The sequence below is a fragment of the Taudactylus pleione genome, unplaced genomic scaffold (assembly GCF_031769625.1).
Source record: "Taudactylus pleione unplaced genomic scaffold, aTauple2 ptg000461l, whole genome shotgun sequence".
NCBI classification, from domain to species: Eukaryota; Metazoa; Chordata; class Amphibia; order Anura; family Myobatrachidae; genus Taudactylus; species Taudactylus pleione.
Window position 1 is genome coordinate 1,122,767 of NW_028284863.1, and position 14,034 is coordinate 1,136,800.

The 14,034-nt window shown below is 55.0% G+C and overlaps 1 protein-coding gene across 2 annotated transcripts in view; it reads right to left on the reverse strand.

Moving 5' to 3' along the window:
* LDHD (lactate dehydrogenase D) overlaps nt 1-14,034 on the reverse strand; it is a 668,169-nt gene that overhangs the window by 53,161 nt on the left and 600,974 nt on the right. For both annotated transcript variants that reach the window (XM_088448610.1, XM_088448611.1), the window contains exon 9: nt 1,523-1,613. In XM_088448610.1, coding sequence (XP_088304736.1) covers nt 1,523-1,613 — 91 coding nt within the window. The remainder of the gene's footprint in view (nt 1-1,522; nt 1,614-14,034) is intronic.

Here is a 14,034-nt window from a genome sequence, read left to right on the forward strand (position 1 = left end):
CCTTAACACCCCCATAACAACCTATGACACTCCCATAACACCCCCATGACAACCCATGGCACTCCCATAACACCCCTATGACACTCCCGTAATACCCCCATGACACTCCCATAACACCCCCATGGCACTCCCATAACACCCCCATGACACTCCCAATACACCCCCTTCGCACACCCATAACAACCCATGACACTCCCATAACACACCCATGACAACCCATGGCACTCCCATAACAACCCATGACACTCCCATAACTACCAATCACACTCCCATAACAACCATTGAAACTCCCATAACACACTCATGACACTCCCATAACACTCCCATAACACTCCCATGACACTCCCATAACACACCCATGACAACCCATGGCACTCCCATAACACCCCCATGACAACCCATGGCACTCCCATAACACCCCCATGACACTCCCATAACAACCAATAACACTCCCATAACACACTCATGACACTCCCATAACAAACCCATGACACTCCCATAACAACCCATGACACTCCCATGACACTCCCATAACACACCCATGACAACCCATGGCACTCCCATAACACACCCATGACAACCCATGGCACTCCCATAACACCCCCATGACACTCCCATAACACCCCCATGGCACTCCCATAACACACCCATGACACTCCCAATACACCCCCTTCGCACACCCATAACAACCCATGACACTCCCATAACAACCCATGACACTCCCATAACAACCAATCATACTCCCATAACAACCAATGACACTCCAATACTCCCATAACACCCCCATGACACTCCTATAACACCCCCATGACACTCCCATTATGTCTGACGCCATTGCGTGTGCTTTGTAGGGGTTCCCTAGACTCTTTGCACAGTAGGAAAGTATCACTGGTACTGAGGGCCTAATTCAGAGCCGGACGCTATTTGCGGACAGTCTTTCCAAAAAAGGGGCCGGCTATTTAAATTGAGTGCTCGCTCTTTGCGGTTTGTTGACGCCTCTATGTCTGAGCGAGCGAACAAAAAATGCGCTCGCTATTTTGTAAAGACGCCCCTTTTCCGTTCGCTTTACACGTCATCTCTGGTATTTATTAGATTAATCGGGAACATCGAAAGGCGTCTGAACTGCTCGCAGTGCTTATGGTAGGATTTACTTCCCGCTATCATTGCGAGCAGTTCAGGCTAAAAGACAACCAAGTGACGTGGTCGATGACGCTCCTTTACTAATTATGCACTCCCATTAAACACCCTTTTGACCGTTAGGCACGCCTGCGTTCGGAACTCCACTCCCCCGTTTTCAAGCACCTTCCCGTTACCACCCACAAACGGTACATTCTGTCAATCAAATTAGCAGCCCTTCGCTGTTTTGCAAGCGCACGATTTCCGACTGCAACGACTGGTTTGCGCATGCGCATTACGACCCATACACATGCGCAGATGTGTGAACATCGCTCAGAGCGAACGAGCGGCTCTGAATCAGGCCCTGAGTGTGTACAGAACGGTGTATCTGAGAGCAGGATCTCACCTGTCAGCTGTGACTTTATCAGGTCTTCCTTTGTGTCCACAATGATCTGGGGCAGTTTAGATATGGGGACACAGACATCTGTTGCATACCCCTAAAACAGAGAGAGAGACAACTGCATAATCCTTATACTTGGAACAGTGCTTGTTGCCCTGATTTTTATGGGGTAATTTAGTACTTTTCACTGTAAGATGGAGATCACTAGCGCCATGGGCGGAACTAGCGGTGGTGAAGCCGGTGCATTGTACCGGGGCCCATCACAATGAAGGGCCCCGCAGACAACAGCATTAAAATAAGTCACACTGCCTCATTACACACCCCACCTGCCGTGGCCCGTAACAGAGATTTGCACCAGCTGACGGACGGAGGGAGTGAGGGGGACAGACATTGGAAGCCAATGGTTAGTAACCATCAATGTTTCTGATTCGATGGAAGTACTTTTTCCATAGAAAATAATATGGAATTTTTCGATGGTTGCCAGCCACTGGATGCAGCTTTCCAATGCCCACTTGATGGCAGACACTGCAGCTCAGATAAAGCATTCCTCTTAAGCATCCTGCAGCGGGAGAATAGATGGCATCAATTCACAATGTAGGAGGAGCCTGGTGGCAGCCCAGCATCTCGGAGAGTGCTGGCCACGCCCCCATAGTGATGTAAACAGGGGTGCCACAATGCTCTACCCCCTATCCCAGAGGCTTTACCCCATTATCGGTTCAAAGTATAACCCATGCGATGGATATACTATCGAATGGTTGTGATGCGATGGCTAGTTGCCATCGCATTGCTGGATTTGATGTCGGAAGCCTGGTAACCATTAGATGACGAGCTTCCAATGTCCATCTTTAGGGGGCTCCAGCAGGGGCATCATCAGTAGGATGAAGGAGATCAATCATCACCCCTTCATTTGGCTGCAGTTGTCTCTGGCTGTGCACTGAATGCTGGGAGTGGACACAGGCAGCTGTAATGAGTGAGTATATACTAGTGACTCGCAGTCACCTGCATCTCACCACAGCCCACTGCTTCTCACTCCTGCCCCCTGCATCTCACCACAGCCACTGCTTCTCACTCCTGCCCCCTGCATCTCACCACAGCCCACTGCTACTCACTCCTGCCCCCTGCATCTCACCACAGCCTACTGCTACTCACTCCTGCCCCTGCATCTCACCACAGCCCACTGCATCTCACTCCTGCCCCTGCATCTCACCACAGCCTACTGCTACTCACTCCTGCCCCTGCATCTCACCACAGCCCACTGCTACTCACTCCTGCCCCTCCATCTCACCACAGCCTACTGCTACTCACTCCTGCCCCGGCATCTCACCACAGCCCACTGCTCCTCACTCCTGCCCCGGCATCTCACCACAGCCCACTGCTCCTCACTCCTGCCCCGGCATCTCACCACAGCCCACTGCTCCTCACTCCTGCCCCTGCATCTCACCACAGCCCACTGCACCTCACTCCTGCCCCTACATCTCACCACAGCCCACTACTTCTCACTCCTACCCCTGCATCTCACCACAGCCCACTGCTCCTCACTCCTGCCCCTGCATCTCACCACAGCCCACTACTTCTCACTCCTACCCCTGCATCTCACCACAGCCCACTGCTTCTCACTCCTACCCCTGCATCTCACCACAGCCCACTGCTCCTCACTCCTGCCCCTGCATCTCACCACAGCCCACTACTTCTCACTCCTACCCCTGCATCTCACCACAGCCCACTACTTCTCACTCCTGCCCCTGCATCTCACCACAGCCCACTACATCTCACTCCTACCCCTGCATCTCACCACAGCCCACAACTTCTCACTCCTGCCCCTGCATCTCACCACAGCCTACTGCTCCTCACTCCTGCCCCTGCAACTCACCACAGCCCACTGCTTCTCACTTCTCCCCCTGCATCTCACCACAGCCCACTACTTCTCACTCCTACCCCTGCATCTCAGCACAGCCCACTACTTCTCACTCCTGCCCCTGCAACTCACCACAGCCCACTGCTTCTCACTTCTCCCCCTGCATCTCACCACAGCCCACTGCTTCTCACTCCTGCCCCTGCAACTCACCACAGCCCACTGCTTCTCACTTCTCCCCCTGCATCTCACCACAGCCCACTGCTACTCACTCCTGCCCCTGCATCTCACCACAGCCTACTGCTTCTCAATTCTCCTCCTGCATCTCACCACAGCCCACTGCTTCTCACTTCTCCTCCTGCATCTCACAACAGCCCACTGCTACTCACTCCTGCCCCTGCAACTCACCACAGCCCACTGCTACTCAGTCCTGCCTCTGCAACTCACCACAGCCAACTGCTTCTCACTTCTCCTCCTGCATCTCACCACAGCCCACTACTTCTAACTCCTGCCCCTGCAACTCACCACAGCCCACTGCTTCTCACTTCTCCCCCTGCATCTCACCACAGCCCACTGCTACTCACTCCGGCCCCTGCATCTCACCACAGCCCACTGCTACTCACTCCTGCCCCTGCATCTCACCACAGCCCACTGCTACTCACTCCTGCCCCGGCATCTCACCACAGCCTACTGCTACTCACTCCTGCCCCAGCAACTCACCACAGCCCACTGCTACTCAGTCCTGCCCCTGCAACTCACCACAGCCCACTGCTTCTCACTTCTCCTCCTGCATCTCACCACAGCCCACTACTTCTCACTCCTGCCCCTGCATATCACCACAGCCCACTGCTTCTCACTTCTCCTCCTGCATCTCACCACAGCCCACTGCTTCTCACTTCTCCTGCATCTCACCACAGCCCACTGCTACTCACTCCTGTCCCTGCATCTCACCACAGCCCACTGCTTCTCACTTCTCCTCCTGCATCTCACCACAGCCCACTGCTACTCACTCCTGCGCCTGCATCTCACCACAGCATACTGCTACTCACTCCTGCCCCTGCATCTCACCACACGCCACTGCTACTCACTCCTGCCACTGCATCTCACCACAGCCCACTGCTACTCACTCCTGCCCCTGCATCTCACCACAGCCCACTACTTCTCACTCCTGCCCCTACATCTCACCACAGCCCACTGCTACTCACTCCTGCCACTTTATCTCACCACAGCCCACTGCTACTCACTCCTTCCCCCTGTATCTCACCACAGCCCAATGCTATTCACTCTTGCCCCGTGCATCTCAACACAGCCCACTGCTACTCACTCCTGCCCCTGCATCTCACCACAGCCCACGGCTACTCACTCCTGCCCTCTGCATCTCACCATAGCCCACAGCTTCTCACTCTTACCCCCTGCATCTCAACACAACCCAAAGCTACTCACTCTTACCCCCTGCATCTCACCACAGCCCACTGCTTCTCACTCCTTCCCCCTGCATCTCACCACAGCCCACGGCTACTCACTCCTGCCCTTTGCATCTCACCATAACCCACAGCTTCTCACTCTTACCCCCTGCATCTCAACACAACCCAAAGCTACTCACTCTTACCCCCTGCATCTCACCACAGCCCACTGCTTCTCACTCCTTCCCCCTGCATCTCACCACAGCCCACTACTTCTCACTCCTGCCCCTGCATCTCACCACAGCCCAATGCTACTCACTCCTACCCCTGCATCTCACCATAGCCCACTGCTACTCACTCCTGCCCCCTGCATCTCACCATAGCCCACAGCATCTCATTGCTACCCCCTGCATCTCAACACAACCCAAAGCTACTCTCTCTTACCCCCTGCATCTCAACACAACCCAAAGCTACTCACTCCTGCCTTTTCATCTCACCACAGCCCACTGCTTCTCACTCCTTCCCCCTGTATCTCACCACAGCCCACTACTACTCACTCCTGCCCCCTGCATCTCACCACAGGCCACTGCTACTCACTCCTGCCCCCTGCATCTCACCATAGCCCACAGCATCTCATTCCTACCCCCTGCATCTCAACACAACCCAAAGCTACTCACTCTTACCCCCTGCATCTCAACACAACCCAAAGCTACTCACTCCTGCCTTTTCATCTCACCACAGCCCACTGCTTCTCACTCCTTCCCCCTGCATCTCACCACAGCCCACTACTACTCACTCCTGCCCCCTGCATCTCACCACAGCCCAGTGCTACTCAATCCTGCCCCTGCATCTCACCACAACCCACTGCTTTACATTCCTTCCCCTGCATCTCACCACAGCCCACTGCTACACACTCCTTCCCCCTGCATCTCACCACAGACCACTGCTTCTCACTCCTTCCCCCTGCATCTCACCACAGCCCAATGTTACTCAATCCTTCCCCCTGTATCTCACCACAGACCACTACTTTTCACTCCTGCCCCTGCTTCTCACTCCTGCCCCCTGCATCTCACCACAGCCCACTGCTACTCACTCCTGCCCCTGCATCTCACCACAGCCCACTGCTACTCACTCCTGCCCCTGCATCTCACCACAGCCCACTGCTACTCACTCCTACCCCCTACATATCACCACAGCCCACTGCTACTCACTCCTGCCCCTGCATCTCACCACAGCCTACTGCTACTCACTCCTACCCCCTGCATCTCACCACAGCCCACTGCTACTCAGTGCTTCCCCTGCATCTCACCGCAGCCCAATGCTACTCACTCCTGCCCCCTGCATCTCACCACAGCCCAATGCTACTCACTCCTGTATCTCACCACAGCCCACTGCTACTCACTCCTGCCCCTGCATCTCACCACAGCATGCTGCTACTCACTCCTGCCCCTGCATCTCACCACAGTCCACTGCTTCTCAGTCCTGCCCTGCATCTCACCACAGCCCAATGGTACTCACTCCCCCCCTGCATCTCTCCACAGCCCACTGCTTCTCACACCTACACCCTGCATCTCACCACAGCCCACTGCTTCTCACTCCTGCCCCTGCATCTCACCACAGCATACTGTTACTCGCTCCTACCCACTGCATCTCACCACAGCCCAATGCTACTCATTCCTTCCCCCTGCATCTCACCACAGCCCACTGCTACCTACTCCTACCCCCTGCATCTCACCACAGCCCACTTCTTCTCACTCCTACCCCCTGCATCTCGCCACAGCCCAATGCTACTCACTCCTGCCCCCTGCATCTCACCACAGCCAACTGCTACTCACTCCTGCCCCTGCCTCTCACCACAGCCCAGTGTTACTCACTCCTGCTCCTGCGTCTCACCACAGCCAACTGCTTCTCACTCCTTCCCTCTGCATCTCACCACAGCCCACTGCTACTCACTCCTGCCCCTGCATCTCACCACAGCCAACTGCTTCTCACTCCTTCCCTCTGCATCTCACCACAGCCCACTGCTTCTCACTCCTGCACCTGCATCTCACCACAGCCCACTGCTACTCACTCCTTCCCCCTGCATCTCACCACAGCCCAATGCTACTCACTCCTACCCCTGCATCTCACCACAGCCCAATGCTACTCACTTCTCCCCATGCATCTCACCACAGTGCTACTTACTCCTACCCCTGCATCTCACCACAGTACACTGCTACTCAGTCCTGCGCCCTGCATCTCACCACAGCCCACTGCTACTCACTCCTGCCCCTGCATCTCACCACAGCCCACTGCTTCTTACTCCTGCCCCTGCGTCTCACCACAGCCCACTGCTACTCACTCCTTCACCTGCATCTCACCACAGCCCAGTGCTACTCAATCCTGCACCTGCATCTCACCACAGCCCACTGCTACTCAGTCCTGCCCCCTGCATCTCACCACAGCCCACTGCTACTCAGTCCTGCCCCCTGCATCTTACCACAGCATACTGCCACTCACTCCTGCACCTGCATCTCACCACAGCCCACTGCTACTCACTCCTGCTCCTGCATCTCACCACAGCCCACTGCTACTCACTTCTCCCCATGCATCTCACCACAGTGCTACTTACTCCTACCCCTGCATCCCTCCACAGCCCACTGCTTTTCACTCCTTCCCCCTGCATCTCACCACAGCCCACTGCTTTTCACTCCTTCCCCCTGCATCTCACCACAGCCCAATGCTTCTCACTCCTACCCCTGCTTCTCACCAGTGTCACACAACCCCCACTGCTGCTGCCCTGGTGCTGACTAGAGCCCAGGCACTGTAATGTGCTTGGAAGGGCAGGAGAATCATGAATGATTGATTTGTATTGCAGCTACCATAAGCATTATCAGCAGCATGTCCCCGGGCTTGGGCACCTGTGCATATTTCTATAGCCTCCATGTCTGCTGAATATGACAATGAGCAATGTCTTCTTTGCACAAGGTACCCTGTATTTCCTGGGTTTCCTGTTGAGCTTCCTCGTTGAGGTGCCTCCTGTTCACATCACGCTGGAGAGGGAGCACTTCATGGTGGAGGAGTGGTGGCAGGAGTCTGCCTGCAGGTTCAGCATAGGGATGGACACATCGGAATCCAATGGTTAGAAACAGAGCCGGCCCTAGCCAAATTAGTTCCCCATGGCAACATTTTTGCTAGTGCCTGCACCCCATGTGGGATCCTTAAAAGAGATGTGGCCTCATGGAAGTGGGTGTGGTCTTCCTGTTCTGTGCTCCCCTTCCCCCATTGTGTTGTGCTCCCATCCCATGCAGCCTCATTCCCCCTTACATCTCTCCAGCCCCAGCCTAGAATCTTCTTAAAATATTTCAAATAAATAACTTCTCTTTTTTCTTCAACTTCTGTCTTCTCCAGGTCACTCCTTTTCAGGTTCTTGATGTTGCTCTTTCTGTGTCAAGTTCCTCTTCTGCCTCCAGCTATCTTGTCTTATTAGTGTAAGATCAGCACCCCAGTCACAGGCAGCCCCAGTGTAGTCAGATCCAGGCTTCAGCATCACCCCTCTGCCCGCAGTGCCCCCTCTCGCAGCTGAGACCTCCGCTTCAGATTATCAGAAAACTTAGGCCCTCATTCAGAGCCACTCGCTATTTACGGTCGTTCGTTCTAAAACAAGGGGTGGCTATTCAAATGAACCGTTCGCTGTTTGCGGTCTCTTCACGCCTCTATGTCTGAACGAGCGAGCAAAACTTGCGTTCGTTTTTTGGAAAAATACGCCCCCTGGCCGCTCACATCCTACGTCATGTCCGCTATTTATTAGATTAATCGAGTACATGGACCAGCGTATGAAGTGCTCGCTATTCTTGTGGTTGGTGTTTGCTACCACAATTTTGCGAGCAGTTCTGACTATAAAATAACCCAGTGACGTGGTCAATGACGCTGCAGTTTTAAATATGCACACCCATAAAACGCCCGTTTTAACCTTTAAGCACGCCTGCGTTCTGATTTCCACTCCCCATTTTCAATCACCTTCCCGTTACCACCCACATACGCCTCTTTCTGTCACTCAAAATAGCAGGCATTTGCTATTTTGCGAGCACATGAATTTCGGCTGCACTGACTGGTTAGCGCATGCGTATAACGATCCGTACGCATGCGCAGTTGGGCTAACATCGCTCGGAATGAACGAGCGGCTGCTTACGAGCGGCTCTGAATCAGGCCCTTAGTTAAGAGACAGAAAGACAGTAACTCACACTCTCGTCCTGGGAGTGGGACGGACTGTGACAGTCCCTGGTGCAGCTGCTGCTCCAGTCTCAGCTGGACTGACAGTGGGCGCTGGAGGAAAACGGTGGCGGAGCCATCAGCATCACTCATGGGAGGAGTAGCCAGAGCTGGACATGCACAGAAGCTCTTTCTGGTCGCTGCAGTGCTGCCAGATCAGAGCAGTAGCCAGCAGGGGCGGCAGATAAGTAGATGGTACATGCCACAGCTGTTATGACCAGCTCTGCAGATAGGTAGTCAGTAGGCACTGCTGCTGACGTTGCAGAACCATGGGGATGCCACTAAGGCAGCCGCCTCAAATGTCTACACCTAGGGCCGCCTCTGGTTACAACCAGTGAAGTTTGTATCCCGATGGTAGTGTTTTAACAATGTTATGGTGGTGGTCCGATATTTGTCACCATTGAATGGAAATTATTTGATGGTGTTTCAATGGTTGTTAGTTTTTAGTACATTATTACATAACTTATTCTTATATATTACTGTGTCTGCATCAGGGCATCTTACTGGGTTAGTTGGAGTCTTTCTCTCACTCTCTCTCTCTGGACATGGGGACTCGCCTCACTCTCTCTCTCTCTCACTCTCTGGGCCTGTCTCTCTCTAGCTGCAGGGACTCGACTCGCTCTCTCCCTCTCACTCTATAGCCCTGTCTCTCTCTCGCCGTGGGGACTCGCCTCGCTCTCTCTCTCTTTCTCTCTCACTCTCTGGGCCTGTCTCTCTCTGGCTGCAGGGACTCGCCTCGCTCTCTCTCTCTTTCTCTCTCACTCTCTGGGCCTGTCTCTCTCTGGCTGCAGGGACTCGCCTCGCTCTCTCTCTTTCTCTATCACTCTCTGGGTCTGTCTCTCTCTGCCTGCAGGGACTCGCCTCGCTTTCTCTCTCTTTCTCTCTCACTCTCTGGGCCTGTCTCTCTCTGGCCGTGGGGACTCGCGCTCTCTCTCTTTCTCTCTCACTCTCTGGGCCTGTCTCTACTAGGCTGCAGGGACTCGCTCTCTCTCTCTCTCTTTCTCTCTCACTCTCTAGGTCTGTCTCTCTCTGACTGCAGGGACTCGCCTTGCTCTCTCTCTCTTTCTCTCTCACTCTCTGGGCCTGTCTCTCTCTGGCTGCAGGGATTCGCCTCGCTCTCTCTCTTTCTCTCTCACTCTCTGGGCCTGTCTCTCTCTGCCTGCAGGGACTCGCCTCGCTCTCTCTTTCTCTCTCACTCTCTGGGCCTGTCTCTCTCTGGCCGTGGGGACTCGCCTCGCTCTCTCTCTTTCTCTCTCACTCTCTGGGCCTGTCTCTCTCTGGCTGCAGGGAATCGCCTCTCTCTCTCTCTCTCTCTGGGCCTGTCTCTCTCTGGCTGCAGGGAGTCGCCTCGCTCTCTCTCTCTTTCTCTCTCACTCTCTGGGCTTGTCTCTCTCTGGCTGCAGGGACTCGCCTCGCTCTCTCTCTCTTTCTCTCTCACTCTCTGGGCCTGTCTCTCTCTGGCTGCAGGGATTCACCTCGCTCTCTCTCTTTCTCTCTCACTCTCTGGGCCTGTCTCTCTCTGGCTGCAGGGACTCGCCTCGCTCTCTCTCTCTTTCTCTCTCACTCTCTGGGCCTGTCTCTCTGGCTGCAGGGACTCGCCTCACTCACTCTCTCTCTTTCTCTCTCACTCTCTGGGCCTGTCTCTCTCTGGCTGCAGGGACTCGTCTCGCTCTCTCTCTCTCTCTTTCTCTCTCTCTCACTCTCTGGGTCTGTCTCTCTCTGGCTGCAGGGACTCGCCTCTCTATTTCTCTCTTTCTCTCTCTCTGGCTGCAGGGAATCTCCTAGATCTCTCTCTTTCTCTCTCAGTCTCTGGGCCTGTCTCTCTCTGGCTGCAGGGAGTCGCCTCGCTCACTCTCTCTTTCTCTCTCACTCTCTGGGCCTGTATCTCTCTGGCTGCAGGGACTCGCCTCGCTCTCTCTCTTTCTTTCTTTCTCACTCTCTGGGCCTGTCTCTCTCTGGCTGCAGGAACTCGCCTCACTCTCGCTATCTCTGCCTCTCACTCTCTGGGTCTGTCTCTCTCTGGCTGCAGGGACTCGCCTTGCTCTCTCTCTCTCACTCTCTGGGCCTGTCTCTCTCTGGCTGCAGGGACTCGCCTCGCTCTCTCTCTTTCTCTCTCACTCTCTGGGCCTGTCTCTCTCTGGCTGCAGGGAGTCGCCTCGCTCTCTCTCTTTCTCTCTCACTCTCTGGGTCTGTCTCTCTCTGGCTGCTGGGACTCCCCTCGCTCTCTCTCTTTCTCTCTCACTCTCTGGGCCTGTCTCTCTCTGGCTGCAGGGACTCGCCTCACTCTCTCTCTCTTTCTCTCTCACTCTCTAGGCCTTTCTCTCTCTGGCTGCAGGGACTCACCTCGCTCTCTCTCTCTCTCTCTCTCTCTCTTTCTCTCTAACTCTCTGGTCCTGTCTCTCTCTGGCTGCAGGGACTCGCCTCGCTCTCTCTCTCTTTCTATCTGGGTCTGTCTCTCTCTGGCTGCAGGGACTCGCCTCGCTCTCTCTCTCTCTTTCTCTCTCTCTCTCTCACTCTCTGGGTCTGTCTCTCTCTGGCTGCAGGGACTCGCCTCTCTATTTCTCTCTTTCTCTCTCTTTGGGCCTGTCTCTCTCTGGCTGCAGGGAGTCTCCTAGATCTCTCTCTTTCTCTCTCACTCTCTGGGCCTGTCTCTCTCTGGCTGCAGGGACTCGCCTCGCTCTCTCTCTCTTTCTCTCTCACTCTCTGGGCCTGTCTCTACTAGGCTGCAGGGACTCACCTCGCTCTCTCTCTCTCTTTCTCTCTCACTCTCTGGGTCTGTCTCTCTCTGGCTGCAGGGATTCGCCTCGCTCTCTCTCTCTTTCTCTCTCACTCTCTGGGTCTGTCTCTCTCTGGCTGCAGGGACTCGCCTCGCTCTCTCTTTCTCTCTCACTCTCTGGGCCTGTCTCTGCTAGGCTGCAGGGACTCGCCTCGCTCTCTCTCTCTTTCTCTCTCACTCTCTGGGTCTGTCTCTCTCTGGCTGCAGGGATTCGCCTCGCTCTCTCTCTCTTTCTCTCTCACTCTCTGGGCCTGTCTCTCTCTGGCTGCAGGGACTCGCCTCGCTCTCTCTCTTTCTCTATCACTCTCTGGGTCTGTCTCTCTCTGCCTGCAGGGACTCGCCTCGCTTTCTCTCTCTTTCTCTCTCACTCTCTGGGCCTGTCTCTCTCTGGCTACAGGGACTCGCCTCGCTCTCTCTCTCTTAATCTCTCTCTCACTCTCTGGGCCTGTCTCTCTCTGGCTGCAGGGACTCGCCTCGCTCTCTCTCTCTTTCTCTCTCACTCTCTGGGCCTGTCTCTCTCTGGCTACAGGGACTCGCCTCGCTCTCTCTCTCTTAATCTCTCTCTCACTCTCTGGGCCTGTCTCTCTCTGGCTGCAGGGACTCGCCTCGCTTTCTCTCTCTTTCTCTCTCACTCTCTGGGCCTGTCTCTCTCTGCCTGCAGGGACTCGCCTCGCTCTTTTTTGCTTTCTCTCTCACTCTCTGGGCCTGTCTCTCTCTGGCTGCAGGGACTCGCCTCGCTCTCTCTCTCTTTCTCTCTCACTCTCTGGGCCTGTCTCTCTCTGGCTGCAGGGACTCGCCTCTCTATTTCTCTCTTTCTCTCTCTCTGGGCCTGTCTCTCTCTGGCTGCAGGGAGTCTCCTAGATCTCTCTCTTTCTCTCTCACTCTCTGGGCCTGTCTCTCTCTGGCTGCAGGGACTCGCCTCGCTCTCTCTCTCTTTCTCTCTCACTCTCTGGGCCTGTCTCTACTAGGCTGCAGGGACTCACCTCGCTCTCTCTCTCTCTTTCTCTCTCACTCTCTGGGTCTGTCTCTCTCTGTCTGCAGGGATTCGCCTCGCTCTCTCTCTCTTTCTCTCTCACTCTCTGGGTCTGTCTCTCTCTGGCTGCAGGGACTCGCCTCGCTCTCTCTTTCTCTCTCACTCTCTGGGCCTGTCTCTGCTAGGCTGCAGGGACTCGCCTCGCTCTCTCTCTCTTTCTCTCTCACTCTCTGGGTCTGTCTCTCTCTGGCTGCAGGGATTCGCCTCGCTCTCTCTCTCTTTCTCTCTCACTCTCTGGGTCTGTCTCTCTCTGCCTGCAGGGACTCGCCTCGCTTTCTCTCTCTTTCTCTCTCACTCTCTGGGCCTGTCTCTCTCTGCCTGCAGGGACTCGCCTCGCTCTCTCTCTTTCTCTCTCACTCTCTGGGCCTGTCTCTCTCTGGCTGCAGGGACTCGCCTCGCTCTCTCTCTCTTTCTCTCTCACTCTCTGGGCCTGTCTCTCTCTGGCTGCAGGACTCGCCTCACTCTCTCTCTTTCTCTATCACTCTCTGGGTCTGTCTCTCTTTGCCTGCAGGGACTCGCCTCGCTCTCTCCCTCTTTCTCTCTCACTGTCTGGGCCTGTCTCTCTCTGGCTGCAGGGACTCGCCTCGCTCTCTCTCTCTTTCTCTCTCACTCTCTGGGCCTGTCTCTCTCTGGCTACAGGGACTCGCCTCGCTCTCTCTCTCTCTTAATCTCTCTCTCACTCTCTGGGCCTGTCTCTATTAGGCTGCAGGGACTCACCTCACTCTCTCTCTTAATCTCTCTCTCACTCTCACTCTCTGGGCCTGTCTCTATTAGGCTGCAGGGACTCGCCTCGCTCTCTATCTCTTTCTCTTTCACTCTCTGGGCCTCTCTGTCTCTGCCTGCAGGGACTCGCCTCGCTCTCTCTCTCTTTCTCTCTCACTCTCTGGGTCTGTCTTTCTCTGGCCGTGGGGACTCGCCTCGCTCTCTCTCTTTCTCTCTCACTCTCTGGGCCTGTCTATCTCTGGCTGCAGTGACTCGCCTCACTATCTTTCTCTCTCACTCTCTGGGCCTGTCTCTCTCTGGCTGCAGGGATTTGCCTCGCTCTCTCTTTTTCTCTCTCACTCTCTGGGCCTGTCTCTCTCTGGCTGCAGGGAATCGCCTCGCTCTCTCTCTTTCTCACTCTCTGGGCTTGTCACTCTCTGGCTGCAGGGATTCACCTCGCTCTCTCTCTTTCTCTCTCACTCTCTGGGCCTGTCTCTCTCT